This window comes from Marmota marmota, unplaced genomic scaffold (genome assembly GCF_001458135.2).
Source record: "Marmota marmota marmota unplaced genomic scaffold, marMar, whole genome shotgun sequence".
Taxonomy (NCBI): domain Eukaryota; kingdom Metazoa; phylum Chordata; class Mammalia; order Rodentia; family Sciuridae; genus Marmota; species Marmota marmota.
The window spans coordinates 4189157-4215372 of record NW_026000021.1 but is presented as its reverse complement, the minus strand read 5'-3'; the positions used below and the strand labels follow the sequence as shown (position 1 = coordinate 4215372).

Sequence of the window (26216 nt, the reverse complement as noted above, 5' to 3'; positions counted from 1 at the left end):
TTCAAAACCTTTTTATCAAAACCCTTATGTTTTTCTCTAATATTTAATGATTATGTGAAATTACCTTGCCATTACTTCCTAAATTATTTATTTAATTATTTCCTTATTATGCACATGCTTCAAGAAAGAAAAAGAAAACCTTAGTAACTATTTTTGAAATGCTTTTGTTGGCTAAATTTGTAACTGTACTATTGTTAAGTGAAAGGAAAGGTCAATTTTCAACTTAATAGATAATATCAAATTATCTTAAATACACCCATCAGTTGCATATAGTATTACCTATCACATTACAAGGTATTGTCAAACATTTTAATGATTATCCATCTGCCTGAGGAAAAATGTTATTTCATTGTTACCCTGGTTTGCAATTACTTAATTATGGGTGATGTTGAGTACCATCTTTTCTATGTGCATTGGTAATTGTTTTGTTTTTCTTTTTTTTCTGTCAGTTCTTCTTTGTAAGCCTTTCACATTGGAGTTCGAAAAGCATATTTATGTGCAGCAAAATTTCTTTCTTTAGACAATTTACATAGCCTGGAACTCATTGAATCCCTAAATCACTAGCATTTGGAAAGTCTAGTGAAAGGATTTTCTGTATTTCAATTATCTTAGTAGACGTATAACTTTAATTAGTTGGTCTGAAAAAAGTGAATCAATGGAAGAAGAAACAATGGGAAGAGTTATGAATAAATGTCTGTAATGAATTCATTCAACTCCCTATTTCTTGAAAGTTCATCTGCACCATAAATCCCAGAAATTTAACTCTTAAATGTTGCCTCATTTTAGTTCCAGATGAACTAAAGTTAATAATAATCACTTTAAAAAAGGATACAGAGTATGTTCTTCTATCCTGAGGGTTAATCTAGTCACTATCTGAATACTTTAAAACATGCAGAATAGAGATTGATCGTATCATTTATATATTTCATAAAAAGATCAAAGCTATTAAGGAACATTTCTGAGAAAGTAGAAAATATGAGAAATGACTTTTGGATTTGGACCATTAAAATGCAAATTAATAAATGCCAACTGAATTTAGCTTGACTCATCAGCATGGGTGAAAGTCCATCATGTTGACAACTGTGACAGTGAAATGAGGAAAGAGAACCCTGTTCTTGATATGGAGTTGGGGATTTGGGTTCAAGATGTTGAGTCTGAAGGTAGCTACAGATACTTTCTCATTGTCATTCAACTGGATTGGACTTTATTTTATATAGTCTCTAATTCATTCCCCAAATAAGAAGAAATTGCTGTGTCAGAGGAAAGTAAATATAAAATTACACTTTTCCATTATTATTATTCTTTTTTTTGACAGAAATAGGTCAGTTTTGATCTTTAGTTTTTAACTATATATTAGCAAATGAGCAGAATGCTAATAATTTATTATTGCAAATCTTGAGCATGTGGAGTAATATTCCACCTGTTATCATACTCAAGAAATATTAATATTCAATGCTAAAATTCTGAGTGTTGTTGTTCCTTGATTTTCAAATAAATTGCATATTCTGTATATTCTTCTTAACTGTCATAGCCTTAATTTTTGGTTGTTTATATATTCTAATTTTATGTTGAGTTAAAATACAAGGTAAATGAGGACAAAAAGCCTTAGAAAAAATGTCACATAATTAAATATAAAAACCTCCAAATCAATTGGAAAATGAACAAAAGGTATTCATGGACTTTTCACAAAAGAAACATGTTGATAAAACAAATTAAAAGATGGGTCAACATAATTTATAAGGACAATATTAATCAAAAAGGGATAATTTTCTTCACCCTTCATATTGGCAAAGCTTAACTCTGATATTATCCAGTATTACAAAGAATGTAGAATAATGGAGCTTCTTAGACACTGATGGGAGAAGAGTTTGTATTTATCATTGGTTGAAATAGAACTTTTATGTGCCCTAAAACCCACCATACTCTCCTTACATTCATACCATAAGACAACAATTGCACATCGGGAAACAACAGAGAGGTTTAATTCAGTCACAATTGCACACAGCTGCTGATGTCCTCAGCTGTGCTTCACAGCTACCAATGTTCCTTTGTGAGATAAAGGACCTTTATCTCACAAATGAGATGGATATCATCACCCTAAGTACAAGTATGAAGACACAAATGGAGTGAATATACTTCACATACAAGCAGAGATATGAAAAATTGTGTTCTATATGAGTAATATGAGTTGTAATACATTCTGCTGTCATATATAACAAATTAGAATAAAAATTAATTAACTAATTAATTTTTTAAAAAGCACAATTTAGTTAGTGAAAACACAACTTTTAAACTAATTTGACTATTCAAATTATTTTTATATCTTTGGGTTTCAGGTGAATATCTAAAACAATTTGTTTTGCCATGGATTTGTTTATATGACATATAATTTAGTCTTAATTAGTTATGAACCCTTCCTTTCTTCCTTCCTTCCTTCCTTCCTTCCTTTTTTCCTCCCTCCATCCCTCCTCCTCACCCCTCTTTTTTCTTAAGGTTTCTCCTCCTCACGCCTCTTTTTCCCCTAAGGTTATGGAACCTAGGGCCACACATGGGCTTAGGAAAGTGCTGTACCACTGATCTACATCCCAGGACCTTTTTCTTTTTTTATTTCAAGGCAAGGTCTTACTAACTTGCTGAGGCTGAGATCACAGGAATGTGTCACCACATCCTGTGGTTATAAACTTTTAAAGGAGATATCAGGAAGTCCTTGATCATCTAATACCTACCTTATTCCTCAATATTATTACTGGTTCCTATGTATTTGCATTTAGTTGTTGTTTACTTGTTTTCATAACTATAGGATATTCTCTTTATTTGCTGTTTATGAATATGTGATTTATCATTCTTAGATAGCAGTTTATCTTTGTCTTATTTCATATTCAAATTTAAGAGATAATCCTGTATTTTTTATTTGCTGAATCTTTCTCGAATTATTGTGTTGAGAGAGAATGTTAAGGTTAATCCAATATGAGACAATAAGTGGAAAAGAGAAAATACATATCAATTATGGTATTCTTAAGGTATTCTTAAGGAATATATAAGACTATATCAAACCTGGCTATGTAAGTTTCCTGTTTATTTATCAAACGGTTTTATCTTGTTCTTTGAAAATATTACTGGTAATGAATTATTTTATACCAATATTAAATGAGTCTTTGAACCATAAGAAAAAATTGTTTTAACTGTGGTAAAAACAGAGAAATGAAATGTTTTAAAGAATAAAACTTCTTGGCAGCTCATCAATTTTTGACTGAACACTTTTTATTTTTTGTAAGGTCAATATTAGTCGTTATATTTTTTCCATTTTTTTTAAACTATGTGGATTGAAAAGTTCTTGGTAGCTGTCATTTTGCCCATACTAAAAATAAATCATATTACTAACTGAAAAGTACATATTCTACTTTAAAATATAAACCACATTATTTATGAAATCATACTCTATAAAATCTGCTTGATAGGATATTATAACTAGAATGAGTAGAGATAATTTACTGTTGGACCACTGTAGCCTATCATCTTATTTTATAAACATCATGTCAGGCACATTGCATAAGATCATAGTGAAAAAATTGATTTATATATTGTATAGTCTTGGGTTTTTTTTTTTTTTTTTTTTTGGTTGTTGTTGATGGTGTTTCCAGGGGGACTTGGGACAAACAACAGGGAACTTCATCATTGAGCTACATCCTCAGCCCTTTTTATTTTGAGATAGGTCTTACTAATTTGCCCGGACTGGCTTGGAACTTACAGTTCTCCTGCCTCAGATGCCCAACTTGCTAGGATTACAGGTGTGCACCATCATGCCTGGCCAGGCTATTGTATTGGTTTTTAAGACTTCTATAACTTTCATTTTCTTTGTAAATATAACTATACTTAGATATAGCAGCACCATTTAAGAGAAAAATATATTTGAAATATGTTAAATATTAAGAAAATTTGAAGATTATTTAGACCAACACAAACTGAACTTCAAATAAATAATCTGCATAAATATGCAAGTTATAACATTTTTTCAGTCACAGCTTTTCTAATTTATTGATATTTCAGGTGGAGAAATATTACCATATTTCTCTTCAAAGTCACCGTGTCTGCTCTTTTTATTTTTTTTCAAAACTGTTAACAGAATTCAGCAAACATTAATTTCTCTATGTATTAAAATAAAAATTGCTTGAAATGTTTTAGTGAGTGTATGACATATGATCTAAATCAATAGAGTATTATTTTGATTGCTCACATTTACTGAGCAATGTGATCTGTAAGAGGCACTCCACATGACAGGTCCTAATTCAATAATCTTAAAATACTGAGTTGTACCATGGCATTTTCTTGCATTGGTTGTTTTATAAAATATTCCAGTATCAATAAAATACATAGTGCTGAGAGAGAGAGAGAGAGAGAGAGAAAGAAACAGAGAGAGATCTATTATGTGTACATAACATTGATGCTGTGGATATTACAGAGAAATATAATTTTAGCATTATCCTAAGAAATTGGGTAGCAAAGAAAAGAGAATAAAAACATACACAATATAAGAGTTGATTTTAAAATTTCCTGCACATAAACACATTCACACCTGTAGAAAACAAATCATGGCTTTGTTGAGAGCTGTAAAATTAAAATAAAACAAAACAAACAAAATGGAAAAAAATATATATATCTCTGTGCTACTTTCCTGTAACTTGAAGCCAGGCAGCGAAAAGCCCATGTTTGGCATCATCATAGATTGCAATTTGATTATTTCATTTTCCAACTTTCACTCACTTTCATTTTTATGTCTTAACTGCCTAGTACCATTTGTTCTTCTTCTCACTTGCTTAAAATTGACTGGCTTTCTGAAACCATCCCTTCCTTATGTTTGAGTCAGGAAATGAGATTGTTGTTGACGATTGTGAAAAACGTCCTCATAATATGTACTTAATTACTTATTTGAAAAATTAAGATTTAACTTTTCTAGAATCACATTTCTAAACATTCTTGTTAATTATTTAAAAAGTAGTTATGAAATTGGGTAGTGAAAGAAATTCCATCCCAGATCATTTAAAGTGAGTGTGTGCATGTGTGTGCTTTGAAGGAGTCTGGTGGGATGGAGGTTGAGGGAGCAGAAGGAAAAGGCCACAGGATCCATGAAGACTTACATCCTTGTTTTCATCATTCTATGTTACAAATACATGCTTCTATTCTTTCAGGGCTAGAGGATAATTCTACTGAAGCCCTAGACCATGCTTTTTCTTACATATGAATAAAGATATCTAGACCTATATTTTATCCCTAGCTTGTTCCAAAATTCTGGAACAATACCATGGTTCCTCTGCTTCTTCCATGTTTTCAGTTTTAGGGCAACTAAGTCCTTCTTACCAATGGTGTTATTTTAGTCCCATTCCTTATTCTCGGCTAGCTCACTTTGTTCACAGCCTCAAGTCATAGAAATGCATATTTTATATTTTCTGGCACTTCTGACATTTAAGTTTGTGTTTAATGATTTCTTGCCATGGTCTTTAATATCTGACATCTTGGAACACCATCATTATCCTATTTCTACCTCTAGTTATGTTTCTGACAAAAGTGAATCATTGCAAGGAAGCCTCTTAATAGGGACATTACTGTGGCAATAAAAGATGTAAATTGCAGTTCCAAACAACCTAGAAGAGCCATCACGAAACAGTGATCAATCGTTAGATAAACTGCACATATAATTATATACATGTGAGGTCAGATGAATCACTGAGCTAAGAAGCACAAGGAGGACTTAAAGGAGGAGAATTAGAATGATATGTGAGAGAAATACAATTTGAATAAGGCTAGGGGAGGGGTGAAGGAGTGAGGCAAACCAGCATACAGGAGAAATAACACATGCATCGTCATAAGGGGATAAAAGTGATAGCAAACAACATTAACAATAACCACAGCGTTGCCAGTTCACCCTGGTAGAGCTCATGGGCACCTGGGTTAAGAAGTGCTGCCCTTTTCTCTTTTATTTTTATTGGTTTTTTACAAAAAAAAATTCCAAACAAGAGAAAGCATGTAATATTTATCAAAAAAAAATCTTATTCTGCTCAATATTATGCTCTCCAATTCCCTCCATTTTTTTTTTTGCAGATAGTGTTGTGATCTCATTCTTCTTTATTGAAAAATACTCCATTGTGTATATATACATATGATTTCTCCATTGATGGGATTAGGCTGATTCCATAATTGGTTCTTCTAAATGGTGCCCTGATAATCATGGGTATGCAGGAATCTTGTTGATAATCTGGCATTGATCCCTTATACATACTCAGGAGTGGTATTGCTGGATTATATGGTGGGTTCTATTTTTAGTGTATTTGAGGGCCCTTCATACTTTTTTCCATAGTGGTTGTACTAATGTATATTCCCACAAACTGCATATAAGTTTTCCTTTTCCCCTTGGAACTTCACAAGCATTCATTATTTTTATTTCCTTGATTTTTGGTTTTTGATTTTTTTTTTTATAATAGCCATACTGATTAGAGTGAGATACAATCTCAAAGTAGTTTTCATTTGCATTTCCTTGGTGGCTAAAGATATTCAATGCTCTTCATGTGTTTTTTGGTCTTTTGTCCTTCTTTCAAGAAATGCCTATTCAGCTTATTTGCCTGCTTAATGAATGGATGATTTGCTTTTTTTGTTGTTGCTAAAATTTTTCAGTTATTTATATATTCTGGATATTAGTCTTCTTCACAAGAATAGATGACAAAGATTTTCACCCATACAATAATCTGTCCCTTAACTCTGAATTATTTCTTTTGCTGGAGAAAGAATAGAGGCTTTTTAATTTGATGTTATACCACTTGTCAATTCTTGCTATTATTTCCTAAGCTATCAGACTTCTATTCAAGAAATAGTTGGGGTTATGCTCAGCAGTAGAGCACTCAACTAGCATGTGTGACGTGCTGCATTTGATCCTGAGCACCACATAAGAATAAATAAATAAAATAAAGGTGCTGTGTCCATCTGCAACTAAAAAAAAAATATTTTAAAAAGATATTGTTGCTTGTACCAATATCTTGAAGTGTTTCCCCTATGTTTGCCTCTAGTAGTTTCATCATTTCATTTCTTATGTTAAGGTCTTTGATCCATTTCAAGGTGATTTTGGTACAGTCTGAGAGAGGGAGTTTCAATTCCTCACAGATGGATGTCCGGTTTTTCTAGCAACATTTTTTTGAAGAGGCTGTCTCTAACTTCTTTTTGACATCTTTGTCAAAATCAGAAGGTACATGTGTGAGTTTATTCCTGCATCCTCTATTCTATCCCATTGGTCTCCCTTTAATGTGTCCTCTCCTCTTTGTGATCCACTCTCTTTCTTAACTTCCCAAACTGCTTGCCTTACTTGTCAGGACAGTCTCCTCCCTGATATCAGGACCTCAGGATACCACCAGACCCAGTTCATTTTTCACTCAGTTCCCAATGGAGTAGTTCTAAATTGACATCCGATTTTGCTGCTTCATTGGCTTTATATTTCACCATCTTTGGAACCAGCCATCAGTTCTGCTATATTCATGTTGATAATAGTATTTAAAATAATTAATATAAATTCTGATCCATGACATCATCTCCCACTTTCCCAGGTAAAATTTTAAACTATTTATGTTTTCTGAAGATTATTTTTATAATGTAATCTATAGTTTAATTTGACTGGAAAAATAATGAATCATGAGGTTTTCACTTACATTGCCACTGAATGTATGAAAGGTCTGGAGTCTGTTCTTAAAACCTCATCACATTTATTTCCTTTCCCCTCTGTCCTCAGTTCTTTACTCTGAGCACTTTATTCTTACTCTGAAGGCCCATTCCCATTTGACCATTAGATTTTGAATTTCTACTCTATGTTGGACTACAGAGATCCATGGTGTTTATCTTAGTCTGCTTAATATGTGATGGAAAATATCCAGTGGATTTTGTTTCCCAATTTTATAGCATCTTGAGTGGCTACCGTGGTGTTTATAAGTTTGTTGTGTAGTGAACGTTCAATAAGTGATTTTTGGTAGAATTCCATGCTACACAAAAACGAGACACCAGAAAATGCTCCCAAGTTATCTAAAAGCATGAGAATGTTTTTCAACTTGATCAAATATCTTTCATTCTTTTAGTCTAGCAAATGGCTTTCGTAGTTCTTTATTTTTCCCCCATTGTTTATCCTGCCTCACCTGGCTTAAAATGGGTGATCCAAGCTGACAGGGTCCATGCCTTTTAATTCCCTCTGATCTCAAATATGCATGGTAGGCATTGTTGGTAAATAATGACAGTGAACACACATAGAAACTATTTCTACATCCTTCTAAGTCAATGCTAATCAAGCTGTTAAAATAGGTTGGTGATGCAATAGTATTATTGGCAATAACAAACTTCCCCAATCACTAATTTGAAACCATATCAAGTTAAAACTGAACCAGAATTATATTAAGGTCTGCAATAGGGCCAACATTGACCAAGAGGTCTTTTGCAGCTGCTGGAAAGAATTAGTCTCCCAGATGCAAGAGATGATAGCATTAATGGTTTATATTAAAAGGTATTTTCCTGAGATTTCTGATGCCCCTTGACTAGGCTGCTAGTGTGTGTCCCTTAGAGCATTACCAGTGAAGTCTCTTTTCAGCACCAGTGAGTGACCTGAACATAGTTCTCCAAATTCAGAGAAGTTTCAGCAGCTTGGGTCCCTGAAAAGACATTTGGAATGCTTCCCAGTTTGTGTGCTGCATAAGCTGGAGGGAGTATAGTGATAATTAATAAAGTGCCAGACTGGATAATTGTAATATCTGTAAAAGATACTAAAATGTTGTTACCAGAGGCACAGACGCACCTGTGAAAGCGTGAAGTTAATTTGTGTGAAGAACATCACATGAGGGTGGATGGGGACAAGGGAGGTGAAATATCCTTTAAATAATTCAGACTTCAGAGAAGAAAGTGCTTTACAAAAAAAAAAAGAAAAGAAAAAAAGAAAGAAAAGAAAGAAAGAAAATGCTGTTGAGATAATGCAAAGCTTATAAAAGGAAGTCTTCCTATAGTCTCTTGTTATATCTTGTTATATTTGCTTTTCTGTGACCTTGAGAAAAAATCAACAAGTATGACATTGGATTTTTCAATATCCATAGAACAGAAGTAATAAAATTGTACTTAGAGATTTTTAAATGATACTGTCCCCTTAGTCAACTCTTAAAGAACAATACTCCTCCTGCTATTGTAATGTCAGGAGAGATGGACTTGTATCTTCAATCTTAACCGGCATTCCTTATAGACTAATTTTCATCTATTTTTTATTAATTCTTTTTAGTTATACATGACACTAGAATACATTTTGATATGATTATACAAGCATGTAATATATCTTATTCTAATTAAGATCCCATTCTTGTAGATGTACCCGATGGTGAGATTCACTGTGGTGTATTAATATATGTATATAGAAAAGTTATGTAAGATTCATTCCACTGTGTTTCCTTTTACGTTCCCCTCTGTGTTCCCTTAATTCCCCTTTGTCTAATCTACTGAATATCTATTCTTCCCCTTTCCCCTCTTATTGTGGGTTAGCCTCCACATATCAGTGAAAACCTTCAACCTTTGGTGTTGGGGGGGAATGTTTTATTTCACTTAGCATGATAGTCTCCAGATCCAGTCATTTACTGGCAAATGTCATAAAATTTAAATATATAAGCAGTTAATGAGAGGGATGGAGGGGTTGAAAGAGAGAGAGAGTGATAGAGAAGGAAATTAGGATACCTATCTCACCCTATTACCCCAAACCCAGTTCTTAGCAAGTTGCAGATCACGTGATAAACATCTACTATGTGGTAGCTGCTAATGTTCTTGTATTCTTCTTTTTGTTGAAATGGATATTTTTAAAGATGCAAAATAATTTTTGTGATTAATTATTCCCTGTGATCAATTAGACTTATTCTAAAATGACTCAGGTAGAGATTGTACAAATTGTATAGGTAGGCAAAACTTCTGACTTAGCATTTTTATTCTGTGATGTGTCCCTGACCACTGGGTTTTCTTTGCATAGCTGGTTCAGGGATTATAAACTATGTCATTCTAACAGCAATTCCCTGATAATATTAAATAACAATTATAGAAGGGTGTTGTTTTGGACAAGCCTCCTGTACTTGACTCCAGCAAAACAGACTAACAAATCAAAATGGTGTCATTCTTGCCAAACTTCCAAGTAACCAGGAAAATTGAGAGAGAGAGCCAAATCTGTCAAACAAGCCAGGTCAATTGGCACAATAATGAATTTCTGTCTTTGTCCTTACACACAAAAAGGCAACATAAAATAAACTAATGTTATCTAATCACTTATTTTTCTATTGTTCTTTCTCTTTATTCCTGCTCAATAAGGAAAATAACTTTGAAATGACCAAATAGGATTTATTTTTTGTTGTTGATATTTGTTTCTGCATTTTAAAATTCATTCTCTATTTTAGGAAAGCAACCTCTCCTGCTCACCATATGGAAATCTTATTCTACATTATGGAATACAGTGTGAAGTATTACACAATCCTAGAACTGACAATAAAGCCAATTAATATTTTAAATTAAATTGTAGTAATTTTGTTCTTTGCGAACACCAAATGGATGTCCTGAAATCTAATATAATTCTGACCCTAACTACCTGAGTCCACAGACTAAAAGGCTTAGTCCCACAAAACACACCAACTTCAGAAGCCAGCTGCAGATTCTAGACCCTGAGGTTACTCACCCTCTGTCTCAATTGACTCTAAATTGGGGAACTCCCACTACAACTCTTATGGTTGGATAATTCCTCATAGTGGTTCACAGGGTTCAGGAAAGAACTGTAATTATGATCACTAGTTTTATTATAAAGGATGCAAGTGAATAACCATTTGAAGAGGTACACAGGATAATGTCCAGAGGGATCCTGAGCCAGGATGTACCTCATTGTAATCTATATTACCCTCCCAGTAAATTGATATGTTTATCCTCCAGGAAGCTCCATCAAATCTCAGCATATAGTTTGTTTGTTTGTTTTAAATCAAGTTGTCATTATTAGGCATAACTGGTCTTTAAATCACTGGCTACAAGGACATGGGGAGGGTTTGAAAGTTCTCCCACCATAAGCACAAGGTTGATGTGACCTGGTGACCAGCCTCATCCTGAAGATATAAGGTAGTTCCACCAATTGTGAAGAGTTCTCCCAGGTCTTGTTATCATAACCTCATGTATGGTTGAAAAAACTTTGCTCTGAATAATGAAGACTTTTTTATAAATCAGGATATTCCAAGTGTTTTTAGATTTTATGCCAGGAAGCAGGGACAAGGACGAAAGACACTTTTTATTATACTAACAAGTTGTGTAAATATTAGTCTGAGTTTCTTATCCTACCTATTGCATTTTGGAGTCCCTAAGTTAGAAACAAATCAGAACAAAAAAACAAAACCAGAAACCCTGACTTTACCCCTTTCTGTTTTTTATAGACAGCAGCCTTGTGGAAACTATCCTGAAATAGGCTGTACAGAATTATATATATAAATATACATATATATTTATATATATAATATATAGTTACATAATATATATTTATATATAGTTATAGATATATATATAGTTTATATATAGTTATAAGATATAATATGTATTATATATAATATGTTATATATAATATATATTTATACATAGTTAGAGATAGATGGATAGAGATATATTATATATTTACATCTATAGCTATATGTTTGCAAATACATGCAAACTGTATCATTCATTTAAAATATACTTTTAATTTTTGTTTGTATTTTGTTATTAATTTTGTTTGTATTTTGTTTGTAAATAGAATTCTTCAATTCTATTTTGTAGACTTTCGTTGATCTATCAACTCAATTTGCTTGCCTTCTCTAGATACACCTTGCACAAATGCCTCTGTTTAAAAAAATCAAGACCTTCAATGTATTTCTTTTTCACTATATATTTTAAGTTCTTTCTGTCACCAGGTATGTTCTATTATTAAATTGTAAGCTGAAAACCAGTCAGGTACAGTGTGTGTAGTTGTTGTTGTCTGACATCAAACACAATCAGATACATATTTCTGTTTTAATGTTTTACCCTGGGAGTTTTCTTTAAAGAGTGTCTGTCTTTAGTGTATCTTCTTTAAATATAAATAGTCAACTAGTTAGAACAAAAAAGTACAGGCTCAGATATTATGACACAGATGTAAATATATCTTTTTTTCTTTTGATTAATCCAACATGGAAATATAAAATCATTTTGGTTATTTAACAATTTCAATGGTTTCAATATACCACATTAAAGAGAATAAAAAATAAATACATAGATGCTATGAATGAGGGGGAACTAACCCAGTCTGTTGCACAGGAGCAGCACAGGAAGAACAGAAATTTCTTTATTAAATCCTGATAGCAATGGGGACAATTTATTTGCCATGCCTGAAGGCAGGGAAGTGGCTGCAAAACTTTTGCTAAGAGAAGGTATTGGATTGAAAGAAAAAAAGAGAAGAGAAGAGAAGAGAAAGAGAGAGAGAGAGAGAGAGAGAGAGAGAGAGAGAGAGAGCCAATGTCTTCAACAAGATACAGAAACAGTTGAGTTTTGTCTGAGTTTTGTTTAAAAAGTATCTGTAGGTAGATGATACATTTTCCTGAGTGAAAAAGTAAATTTATGAGTGACAGCTCTTTAGGTCTGGGTAGGAAGACGAGGAACATTCAAGGGCCAGATGTGTGTTCATACTCCTCTTGAAGGTCATCTCCTTTAGCTTAAAGGTTACTTCTTCAGGAGAGCCTTGTCTATTCTCCCAGATTCATATACTCTGGCTCCAGATTTCTTCCTTGAATCGTGCATCTAAAGGTGTAACTCAGAAATTGTTCGTGTAATTACTTCCCAATATCTGTCTCGGACTCCATGAAAACTGAGATAATTTCTCTCTCATTCACTGGGGCATCCCCAGTACCCAGCCTGGTCTAGTCTCTAAAAGATGATCAATAATTAGTTCTTGAATGATTGAGTAGATGAAGGTATGAAATAGTATAGTAATGATTTATCAAATTTACTAATTAATTAAAATGATAGTACCATCCCTGCTGTTAGATACAAATCCAGTACTTTTTTTAAAAAATGATATTCTAGATTTTTTTTTCAAGCGTGTGTGGATTGCTGTGTTGAGCCTGTTAACTTATCTAAGTGTTAGATTTCTCATTTGTAAAATGGGAATAATTATGGTGGTGACAGACAAAGACTGCCAAAATCCCAACTCTCTCTTCCTGCCACCACGTGTTCTAAGCATATTCTCCATCTCTTCCTGGGCTCCAAGAAAAGCTGTATGGAGAGCTGTATGGAGTGTGTTGGTAGTGGTGGTGGTGTGTGTATTTGTGTGTGTTTGTTTGGCTTTATTTCAATAAGAGAGAATTGTACGTGAAACAATTTTAAGCAATCAGATGTTTCAGTCCAACTCCTCAGTATTCTTGATCTTACATTGTCTTGTATATAAAGTTACAGAACCTTCTAGACATAGACAAAAACACCTATCTATAAATAGAAGAAAGTAGTTAAAAAAATGGCAAACTTTAGACCTAAGATCTTATATGACTCTTAGAACATTATATGTAGCTCTTTAAAGAATAAAAAGAAAAATCATTTCTTCCTAGGTTATATGTTTGTATATCATATGATTAAAAGTAATAAGATTGGAACAAAAGTAATTTTAGTGAATCTTTACTAAGTTTTCTTACTTATAAAAATGTTAGACTAGTCTTTAAGCATAGCAAATGGAAAGATATATTGACAAATGCTTTTCTGTAAATGAATATGTTCTCATCAATGGTTTGCATTCATCTATATAATCATACATAAATTAATACACATTTATGTACATAATAAGACTAATAATACACATTTTAATAGTATTATGAGTTGAGATAATTTTGATATATATCCAAATGCATGTTAATTTCTCTGTAATTCAATTTTTAATGATAATTGTTCCTTTTGTTTTTTTCCAGGTAACCTTCAAAGCATCAAGGCATTCAGTTTCACCAGATTTAAAATACGTCCTTCTGGCATATGATGTCAAACAGGTAAAAGAATTGTGTTTGACAACATTTTTCTTTGCCATACATTCAGGTGACCATTCACATTTATGTGTAGCCATCTACTCCCCTAGACAAAATTTGGCATATCCAATAATTGCGGGTGGATATTGATGGCCCCTTTGCAAAAGATATAGTTGTAGATAATGCCCTTTCTTAAACACCTGGCTAGCAATTAACTGGACTGAGCTTTCGGGTACCTGCATTGAATGTGTTAGAGTTTGGCAAATCCAACAAATGAGGGCTTTTGAAATTTTAGGGTTAAGCCTTGCTGTATATAATAGAGTTTTTCACATCTGTATAGATAGGGACTTTCTTACTAATTCTGTCCGGAGCTGTAGTGTGTACATTGGAAACAGACTGGTGGAAATATTGTTTTAGATTGTGGTCACTGAATTGTTTGGTTGTATTTGCATGTAAGCTTTGTGGATGTAGAACATTCTGCAAGTGAGCTAAGCCAAGAAATTAATTCTAAACAAATAAAATGGTCTAATTGCAATTAGTGTTTCATTATTCCATGTCAGCTCTAGAGCACAATTAGAGCAGTATGTATGGTTGTTGAGTATTTTGTACGTAGATATAATTCACACAGTTAAAAAGCAAAGTGAATGTTGGAAACACAATTCAGCAGATTAGTTTCTGTAAAGAATAAATGATTGGAAATCATTCAAGAAAGTTTTATGAGCTTAAGATGGACAATAAAAATTTATGGACTTAAGGCAGGCATCCTCATATAATGCTTTGAGAGCCTTTGAATACATGAAATTTCACAGCATGAAAGACCTGCTATTTGATGGTTTTATTCCTTTGGAATATACATTTGCTATATATTTTAAAGGAGTTTATATTTTTTATTTATAATAATTAATTTGTGCTGAAAAAGATGAGGGATTGTAATCAAAGGCCTTTTTACCTATTATATATCATGTCCTTTTTTGTAACTTCTGTTCTATGTTATCTTTAATTGCAGATATTGCAAATCATATGATATAAAGCTATTAAAATATACTAAATAGTTTAAAAAATAACATTGTCTGAAATTTTTAAATTTAAAATAACTGCCATATTCAACTGAGAGTGAGCTTTAAAAATCAGATTTCGTTGTAATAATCAAGACTAGATCTAGCTGCTAGATAGAAACATAGATCAATGAAAAACAATATGGAATTCAGAAACAGATCCTCATACATGTGTCTAAGTGATTTTTGGCAAAGTTGCAAAAGCAATTCAGTAGATGAAAGATGGTCTTGCCAACAAAAGGATGCGGGAATAATTGAATATATATAGGGGGAAAAAACCAAAACCAAAAATACGTTGACCTTAGCCTTGCACCTTACACAAACTCAAAATAAATCATGAATTGAAATTTTAAATGTAAATCTATCGGAGCTGGTGTTATTGCTCAGTGGTAGAGTGCTTGCCTAACATGCATGAGGCACTGGGTTCAATCCTCAGCACCACATAAAAATGAAATAAAGATATTGTGTCCACCTAAAACTAAAAATTAAATATTTTTAAAAAGTAAATGTAAATCTATCAAATCCTTAGGAAAGGAAACATAGGAAAAAAGACTGGGTAAGGAAGTAAGGCTAAGGAAGTAGTTGAATCATACAGCAAAAGCATAGTTGATCAAAGGAAAAACAACTTCTCTGTGAAAGACCTCTCTGTGAGGATGAAAATAAAAGCTACCCTCTAGGAGAAAATATTTGCATTTCACATATTTGACAAAGGACTAATGTTCATATATAAAGCATTCTCACAATTGAACACTTAAAAGCAAGAACAAAACAGCTCTGCAATCAGAAAGTGGACCCAGACATAAAAAGACATTTCACTGGAGAGGCTACACAGATGGCAAATAAGCACATGAAAATATTTCAGCGTCATTAGCATTGAGTGAAAGCAAGTTAAAATCACAAAAGAATATCCTTACATAACTATAATAATGGCTAAAATTTTAAAAATATAGTAATAGCGCTGCATGATGGAAAGCATGCAGAGAGGCTGGATTGCTCCAACATTGCTGCTGGGAATACATAATGTGATACCAGGTTCTGAATTTTTTTTTTTGAAGTTTCTTTAAACAACAAACATGTAACTACCATCCAACACAGCAGATTCACTCCAGGGCATTTATCCAAAAAAAAATGAAATCTATGTTTACACTGAAACCTGTACTCCAATATTCATAAATTATTTTTGTCAATAGCCAAAACTTAAAATAATCAAGATGTTCTTCAATGGGTGGGATGGTTAAATAAACCAGTGGAGTCACACAATAGCATTCAGCTCAGAGATTAAAAAAATAGAAGGTTTTTATTTTTTTAATTGTAGTTGGACACAATACCTTTATTTTATTTATTTATTTTTATGTGGTGCTGAGGATCAAACCCAGTGCCTTGCCTATTCTAGGCAAGTGCTCTACCACTGAGCCACAACCCCAGCCCACAAAGAAGCTTTTGATATAACTCAAAGACCTGGATGAATCTCTAGGATTAAACTGAGTTGAAAAACAAACTCCCCAAATCTGATGAAGTATAAAATTCCACTTATGTAACACTTCTTGAAATGGAAATTGTACACATGAAGAACAGATCAATAGTTTTAAGAGATGTGGGAGTGACTTTTTTATATTAAGGAGCAGCGTGAGGTGGAGATAGATACACTTTATCTCGACTATATAAATGTCGCCATCCTATTTGTAATCTTACAGTTTAGTTGTACAAGTTGTTGTTATTGAGGAAAGCTGGGTCAAGGATACATGGCATGTCTCAGTTTTATTTCTTACAATTGTTTGTAAATCTACAATAACTCAAAATAAAAACTTCTAATTTACAGAAACTATAAGTGAAGAAAATCTCCTAAACTGAAACTTAAAACATATTTTTTTTTTTTAAAAACGAGGCTCAAACCAGTCATACAAAATCCAGTCACCCAAACACATCCATTAAAACCAATTATTTTGATGCATTATTTTTATTTCTTCCCGAGTATAAAAATAAAGAAGCAGGAATTATCATTTACTAAGAATTATCTTAGGCAGAGGCTATTATCCTGATTTCAGAAAGGAGTAAAGCTAGGCCCAGAAAAGCTGGAAAGTGCAGGATCAGAAGGATTTAGAAACTTATCCAGGCTCTTTCCATAAGGGAAGAATAGCTGCAGGCTAGTGAAGTGGCTTGTACTGATTCATTCTTTATCTTTTTTCTAAGGCACATGGACCCAAACAGAAAAACTCAGTGTTTGGATTTCAGTAACTTTCCTGTTGTTGAACGTTAGTGCCTCAACTTTAGCTGTTTCAAAATTGTCCATGATTTTAAAATATTTTAAGAATAACTCTTTTTCCTTTAATTTCATATTTCTATGGAATGCATTTCCAGAAATGCACTTCTGAATAAATATATCATGATTTTTAATACACTAAAATTCACATACTACAAAATGAATTAAACTGTGTAATTTGTGTTATAAGTGCCGAGCATGTACTCTACCATCAAGCTACACCCCCAAGCTCCCAAAACATCTCAATCCTGCTTAAAGAATATCCTGAACCCTGCTATTATTCCCATTCTCTACTATTCCACAGGGATAGCTGGTAATATGATATATCTATATATTAATTTATATATTTTGGAAAATTCATATAAATAAAATCAGCACATGTAGCCTTTAATCTGCCTTGTTTTACTTAATACCCAAGTTCACCTATTTTGTAGCATATGTCAGTATTTTATTAGTTTTTGTAATTAAATAATATCTAATTCTATGTATGAACCCTTATTTGTTTATACACTAATGAGCAAGTTTGGATTTTTCACACATATTACGAATAGTGAGTCTATGAAAATGTGTGTACTTTAGCATGCTCTATGTGTATCTGTTTTCAAATATGGGGGTTTAAAGAGAAGTGAAATTTCTGGGTCACATAATTCTATTTAATTTTTCGAGGAAACACCAAAATATATTCTAAAGCGGTTGTGCCATTTTGCATTTGACCAGAAATATCTATGAATTCAAATTTCTGTTTGTCCTCAGCAAAGTTGTGATTTTCTACTCTTCTTAACATATCTATCCTAGTGGTGTGTGGATCAATGTCTCCTTTAGTTTTTGAATTGTACCTCTCTGGTAGCCAATGATGCTTGGCATATGTTCATGTTCTTCTTCACTTTGCTTTTAAAGTTCTTTTTTGGGTAATATCTATTCAAGTCTTTTGTTCATTTTTTTTTTTTGTTTTGGTCTTTTTGTTGTTGATTTTAAGATGTTTTCATATTGTGGTTAGTAATTTTATCAGATATATGATTTCCAAATATTTTCTCACATTTGGAAGATAGTCTTCCTTTTCACATAAAAAGTCTTTTTATGCAAAAATTTCTTGAAGTTTGAAGGCATCTGATCAATTCCTTTTTTTCTCTGTTCTACATGCTTTTAGTATCATCTCTAAAAATTCAGTGCAAAATTTAAGGTCATGAGGTTTTATCCTTATGATTTCTTCTAAGATTTTTATTTCTTGTGTTTAATTTGTTGATATATTTTGAGTTGGTTTTTGTATATTGTGTGAAATTAGGATAATAGCCTCTGCCTAAGATAATGCTTAGTAAATGATAATTCCTGTTTTGTTACTTTTATAGAGATTAGGATATAACACATTTTAAGGCTCACCTTATATATTTAAAATGTGTTCAATGAAATATTTGCAAAATTTATCCATACTTTTCAAGAGTTGAATATTGAGATTGTCCATGCTCCCTACAATAGAACATGCCATTTCATATATCATAATTTGTATCACCTACTGTTGATCACACTATAAAATACGTACAGGAATAGTACACTTTTTTGTTAGATTAGTCCTCTCATTGCTCCTTTCCTTTTCATTACCCTTCTTCTTCTTTGGCATATGTTTCAAATTGTTATTATAAAAGATGAAGCAAGAATTTGTTGAACACTCAGATTGTGCCACTAACACAAGAAGTGTGTTTTATCACTTTAAACACCCTAAAGTCCCTGATTCTTGGAGGTTGGCACCATATTTTAGAAAGTACGAAGAAGTAGAGATGTTATGTAATATCCTTAGGAGTCCATTTCAGAGTAAGAACTTAGTCCCATTCTTCTATCTCCAAAGTCCTCAGTCTTTTGATTACCCTACTATTTTGAGAAAGGTTCTTAATGTCTTTATATATTTAATCTATACTTTTAAATAATTATTTTCCTTTAACTTGAAATCATATCAACTAGATTCTAATTTATTAATTGGAAGATAGCAGAAACTTTTATTATACATATTATGTTTAACACTCAGGTGCCATTTATTATACTGCTCTAAGCTTAGTGATTATATATTTTATTTTAATATCTAGACTTTTGAAATTGTTTCTTAAAGATTACTATCTAAACTATTGCCTTTTAATGACAAAAATTTAAAATGTTTTGTAAAAATGAATAAAATATTTCAAAATATGATTAAATGTTGATATGATAAAATCCAGGAATAAGAATATCTGTGGTTAAGAAACATCATATAGCTGGGCATGGTGATGCATACCTCCAGCCTCAGCAACTTACTGATATCCTATCTCAAAACTAAAATTTAAAAAAAGAGCTGGAGACATAGTTCAGTGGTAATGCCCCTGGATTCAATACACAGACCCAAAAACTAAACAAATAAATAAAAATAGAAGTTTTTTTTTAAAAGAATTATCATTCAGTGTTTGACAGTCCCAACATCAGACTAAATGGTTTTTCTGTTATTCTGAATCATGTCTATCGTTTGAATTTAAGCATTAAATCTATTTCTCATCATATATCATCCTATTATATTTGGAATTATGGTTGATTCAATTTATTTAATAGTTAAATTTTTAAATCATCCTTGAAAAGTTAACAGAAATACTATATATTTTATGGAGAAATGTAAGAAAAAATATTTTTTAAAGAACAACACAAAGTAAAAACAATAGTTTTTAAATCTCTTTTAATTACTTCTTATTTATGATTTTCTTATTGCCTGGATTTAAAATACATGTTAAGTGGACTAGATAACTGTTTTACACTGTCAACTTCTTCCTTATTATGTCTTATGTTTACAGCAGAAACTTTAATCAAATTTACTATTGCTTCAGCATAATTAGAATTGCCCTTTATGCATAATAGTACATAAATCTGCATGAGAATGAGCTCTTTCTGAATGCAAAAGTAGTAGCTGAAAGATTCATTTAATTCTTGTGTGCAGAGGAAACATATCAGTTTTACCTGGGCTGCATGTGCTGTGTTGACCTCTGACCTCCAAACTTAATGCTCTGCAGAACAGTATTGTCAACTCTCTAGGAAAGGATGTTTTCATTTTAGTTTAGGTCCCTAGTACTCTGTAGGTCTGTGGGCAAAATTCTTTTTATAATAAATACCTATTTTATCTGAGAAGTAATCACTGTAAAATGAATCCTGCATGCACTACTGCTTGAAAAAGTAACTCTTCTCTAGTGAATTATCTAATTAAATTCTCTGTCTTAATACTTCAGTGCTTTACAATTACAGAGACATATTTAAGAAGTCTGTGGGAGTGCATGGTCTGGTCCTGGGATTGTCTAGGCTGTTAAGCTTCATACACTTGGGTACATTAATATTTCAAGTAATCTTATTAATGATAAATTTAGGAAAAGTACAGTCTAGGTAAGTGACCATATTCTAATATATGAGACTTCCAGTTCATCCTGCAATTTTTCTGCCTTCTCATGCCCATCAAATGCATGATTTTTCCTGACATAGATACTGTTCCTAAAGTTTCTACCCATTTAACTTCTTTTTAAAAATAAAGATGATAAGGAATGGCAAAGAGATATCTATTAAAATATATTTATCACTAATTCAGCCACATGATTGAAACAGCATTTAAAAAAAATAATATTTGGATATAGGGAATGTAAAAGTTATTTTTTTGCACATGTTTACAATATGAATGTTGATTTGGGACTTACATTCTTAAAACAAGTATCTACATATGTAAATATATCAAGCTAGTAGATTTTTCTTTAAGTTAATAACTCCCTGAAAGTATTTATTGAATTAAATCTTTGACATTTATTTTTATTACTGTCAGATAAATATCTAAGGAAATAAAATTACCTATTTTCTTATAGTTCATTGGATGGCAAAATTTTGCATGTGATCTACACAAAATTTTAATAGACTTAATATGGAGAAAGTAGTTAGTCCACATAGAGTTGGGAATTATTAGAATAAATAAGAGTTAGCAGAATTCTCCATTATAAGTCTTCACAGAGATTTTAATAAACAACTATGTTACGAGTCATTAAATAAAAGTAAATATATTCATTGCAACCCAAGATAGCTTCCTTACACATATCTCTTTTCCATGGATAAGTTTGTAAGAGAGTACAAAAAGATATACCTTGGGAAGTACTATATTAGCAAAACACGGTCATTTTAACTATAAACATATTACTCTGAATAACTAATGCTGCATACTGCCAGATTTAATGGTATAAAACGGTATTTTAAGTGTGATCATGGATTCTGTGCATCAGAGATGCTGGAGAGGCTCAGATGTGCAGTCCCCAATGGGGTTCTTTAAGCGACTGATGTCAGTTGAGGAAGCTGCAGTCATCTGCTGGCTAGGCTGGGATTGAGGATGGACTCCAAAGAAGTTCAGTCACAGGGCTGGCAATTTTACTGTGACTATTGTCTACGAGCCTCCGTTATTCCTGTGTGAAACTTTCTACTGTGCTACTTGGGTATCCTTATTGCATGGTATATGGCTTACTTCAAAGGAGAATCTGTAATGCCTTGTTTGACCTAGCCTTAAAACTCATAAACCATCACTTCCTTTAGGGTCTACTTGTCATACAGGAACACCTGTGATTCCACGTGGGGAAAGAGTGTGCTAGGGCAGGAAAATCAAGTGATGGGACTCATTGATGGCTTCTTTTGCATCATTATCCTGAGATGAAATAATTAAATTGCACCAAGGCTTTGGATAGTACATCATGACATCATTGTGAAGTTAGATTTAGATTATGTGGTGACTGCCAGTGAATTTCGGTGGTCTTAAATGTAGGTGAATATTCATGCTCATAGGATTGTGATTAGTATTATGTGCATGGGATTCGATATATCATAAGCTGGTATTATTTTCATGAACCTTTCCTATTGCATATGCTTAAAGGAGTTTTAATAAATATGTAAAAGAATATGATTACAGTTTTCAATGAGTAGGCTGGAATGGAGAGCTGATTTAGTGGGCTACAGAATTAATATGACAGATAATCTGGACGTGCTAATGCTGGCCAGTTAACATCATTAAACTTAATAGCAGTTAGAGTGAATTTAAGCATGCAATTTCTAAAACTCTGGTTCTCAAAGTACAGAAGGATGGATAGTAATTGAGTAATTGATGAATGTTATGTTTGCTTTGTTGTGTTTTGGCAATGCTGGGATTGGATTTAGGGCTTTAGACATGTTAGGCAAACCCTCTACCAATGAGCCATACCTCCAGACAATTTGGGTATTTCTATAGAACATGTGTCATTATGAATTTAAGCTGAGAGATATAAACTTTAGAAACACTGACCTATCTCTGGGCTGAGTTAATAAAATTAAACTATCTAGAACTGTAACCACCAGCCGTGCACACTGTTGAACATTTGAGATATAGCTAATCTGAACTGAGGTATAAAATGCATGCTCCAGATTTTGCAGACTTAATATAAAACAGAAAACTGCAAATTGTTAATGAAATTTTATATTTTGAAACAATAGTTTGCATACAGTGAGTTAAATAAAATAGATCAGTAAATTTATTTTACCTTTTCTCAACTTTTTATTAGTGTGGCTACTAAAAATCAAACTTAACATATTAAAAGTTTGTATTACATTTCTGTTGCTCAGTGCTACTCTCAAACACAGGAGATGAATATTCCATTGTTCTAAGTGTCAGTGGAAAAACACCTGGCATACTGTACCCTGTTGGAGATTACATGGGAGAGAAGCATCATTCTTAAATATGTAGAGACTGTCGTGGAAGAAATTATAAATGTTGTGAAAAGAAAAAAAATATAGGTAGGATAATAAATAGAAAGATAGTTTCAGCACTAGAGGACAATCACAGAGAATATAAATTGTATGTTAGTGTGTTTGTTTGTTTTCATGTCAAATTAAGACACTTGATATCAAATGGCACCAGGAGGTAAGAGTTTCGATTGCCATAAAGATGGCCTTTCTTCATTGTAGTTGGTTCACAAATACAAGAGCCAGTGTTGAAGTCCTTCATCCTACTTTATTTTTTAGAATTTCAAGATATGAATAGATATCTGTCCATCCCAGGCATTGTGCAAAGAAATATTGCATAGGTTGGCTATATTGGGTGAGTTAAATTTCAATATCTTTCATTGATCCAGGAAGGATAATTGTCTTCTCAGAGATATATCATACCATAAACACAAGTAGAAAGAGATGTGACTTTCCAACTAATATATCAGGTAAAAATCCTGAAGATTATGCAGTCCTTTATTTTTCTTGCTTTAGAGTTCAATTAAGCACAGTATACTTTGTTTAAGTTAATCATACGTAGTTTGGAAGGTAGCATATACTGGAAAAGATTTTCTGAAAATTATAAAAATAATGATTTTTAGTAGAAATAGAAAACTTCCAGGTGAAAAAAAATGTGAAAAAGAAATCTAGAAGCAGAGTTTTCTGATTACTTTAACCCAGAAATTTGATGGTTCTTAATTGGAGCTCACACCAATTACCTTTTAGTTGCTTTCATGTGGCCTATATTTAAAAGAAAAGCAGCTAAAGAATATATGTTAGTGAATTAAGCAACTCAAATATAGGATGTAGCTTGAGAGACTCTTTATTAGCCAAATGGAAAGGACCTTAGTGTTTCTGAGAACAGAGGGTGTAGAGAATATAATTAGTCATGAGGCTAATGCATATTTAAGAGGACTCAATCCAAAAATAACCAAGACTTAGTGGTCAAAATAATTTATATTAGCTTTAAGTGCAAAATATTATTTTAGAGGTGGTATTTTATCCACTGTTTCTGAAACATAATAAAGTGTGGGTCTATTATACATAACTTTATTGATTAATAGTTTATTGTGTTTGATTCATATTTTCACACATTTTCACCCCTTGTGGCCTTAAAATTATTCAAGGCTCTAACCAGATCTTAATCTCTGTGGTAACCCCAACATCAGCACAATGTTGGTGAAAACTATAGTCATTAGGTTTTTTCTGATTAAATGAATGACAAGAGGTGGAGGCACAAAGTATATAAAAACCAGTGGCAGAATTGGGGATGTAGTTTAGTGGTAGAAGACTTGCCCAGCACTGGTGAGGCCCTGGATTCCATTCTCAGCACAGGAAAAAAAAAATTGTGTGAATAATGGAAGTTCAAATACAATTTTACACCAATTACTGACTTAGGTTTATAAATAATGACTGATTGACAATGATTTTTATTTGGGGGGTAAAATTATTTCTGTCCGTGGTATTCCCAAATGCAAAATTATTATTTATGTTCAGTGTGGGGATATAGTTTTGTCATTGTTGTTATAAAATTAAGGAGACTTTTTTCTTGTTGTTTGTTTGGCGATTCCATTTCACTTAGTAAATGGGTCCATCATTCTATCATATATAATAATACAGTCTAGTGGAAGGCATTTTATTAATAATTTACATTGCCTCTGTTTGCCAATTCAATAGTGCCAGGAAGCTGAAATTAATAGGATACATCATCACTTACTCTTCATTATAATTTCTAAAATATTTTGCATTTATTGGTATAATATAAAATATATATATATGTGTGTGTGTGTGTGTGTGTGTGTGTGTATTGTAAAAGACGCTGTAAAAAGAAATTTTGTATACATAAAGGATACTGTTGTTAATGAAGAAGAGAGATCTAAGATGTCAATTTAAGTTACTGTGGATTAATGCTATACGAGTTCTTTGTTTTTAGAAAACTGTTCTCCAAATTACAAAACAATACAGCAAAATCCCATAGCCTTTTACCTGTTATTGGACATTTAGGTTATTTCAAAACATTCCCATTATATAAAACACTGGGATAATTATATTCATACTTCAAATTGTAGCCATAGTTCTGATAAATTACTAGGTCAAATGATGTAAATTTTGGAAAGATTAACCATATTCCTGTGATTGTTTCAAAGAAATTTACCTCAAAATTTTTACCAGTTCTGTATTATTGCACATTATTGCATATGTGATTCTTAAATTTAACCTTTTAAGCATTATTAATTTTCTGAGTGAGAAAACTAAATAAAAAGTTCAAGTAGGTTGATAAAGATCTGCTTCTTTTTAAAAGAGCAAAGCAAGGATCAAAATCAAAGGTCATGATATTAACCATAATGTTAAGATGAGTCTTTAAATGTAAAATATTACATTCATTAATTGTAAATTATTCACTAACTGCTCATAGAGAGCTTCCTCTGCTGGAAATTGCTTTATTTACCATAGTTATAGCACTGAAGAAAACCAATAAGAATTCCTTGCTCATATGGGTCTTGTATAGTAGTAGGGAGAGAGGGAGGATATAAAGAAAATAAATAAATAAATTATATAGCACGTTTCATCATGATCATCACTGAGAAGAATCTTTTATTTTAATTTTATTTACTTTTACTTTTAAATAGAGATGCATACAGATTTAGGAAGTAATACACGGAAGTCTCATGTACCATTACCAAACTCTCCCCAGTGGTGACATCTGGCTTCATAACAGTAAGTTATCAAAACAAAGAACTCAACTGGCACAATAAAATTACATACACCATAAATCTTATTCAGATTTTACCAGATTTTACAGGCACTTAGTTTTGGTATCTCCTTGTGTATGATTCTATGACGCTTTCTCAAACATGTCCATCATCACCATCCCAATTAAGATGTAGATTGTTCTGTCCTCACAAAGTACATGTATAAAGACATGAATTGGTGTGAATATACTTTGTATACAACCAGAGATGTGAAAAATTGTGCTCTATATGTGTAATAAGAATTGAAATGCATTTGACTGTCATATATAAATTAAAAAATTAATAAAAAGAATTTTTAAAAAAGGAACACTTAGGCAGCTTTGTTATAGTCACATCCTCCCTTGCTTTCTCCGATCTGTGA

General features: G+C 32.3%; 1 protein-coding gene across 2 annotated transcripts in view; it reads left to right on the top strand.

The window, feature by feature from the left end:
* The window catches only part of Dpp10 (dipeptidyl peptidase like 10), a 1278687-nt gene that overhangs the window by 981779 nt on the left and 270692 nt on the right, over window positions 1–26216 (top strand). For both annotated transcript variants that reach the window (XM_015501723.2, XM_015501724.2), the window contains exon 5: window positions 13977–14051. In XM_015501723.2, coding sequence (XP_015357209.1) covers window positions 13977–14051 — 75 coding nt within the window. The remainder of the gene's footprint in view (window positions 1–13976; window positions 14052–26216) is intronic.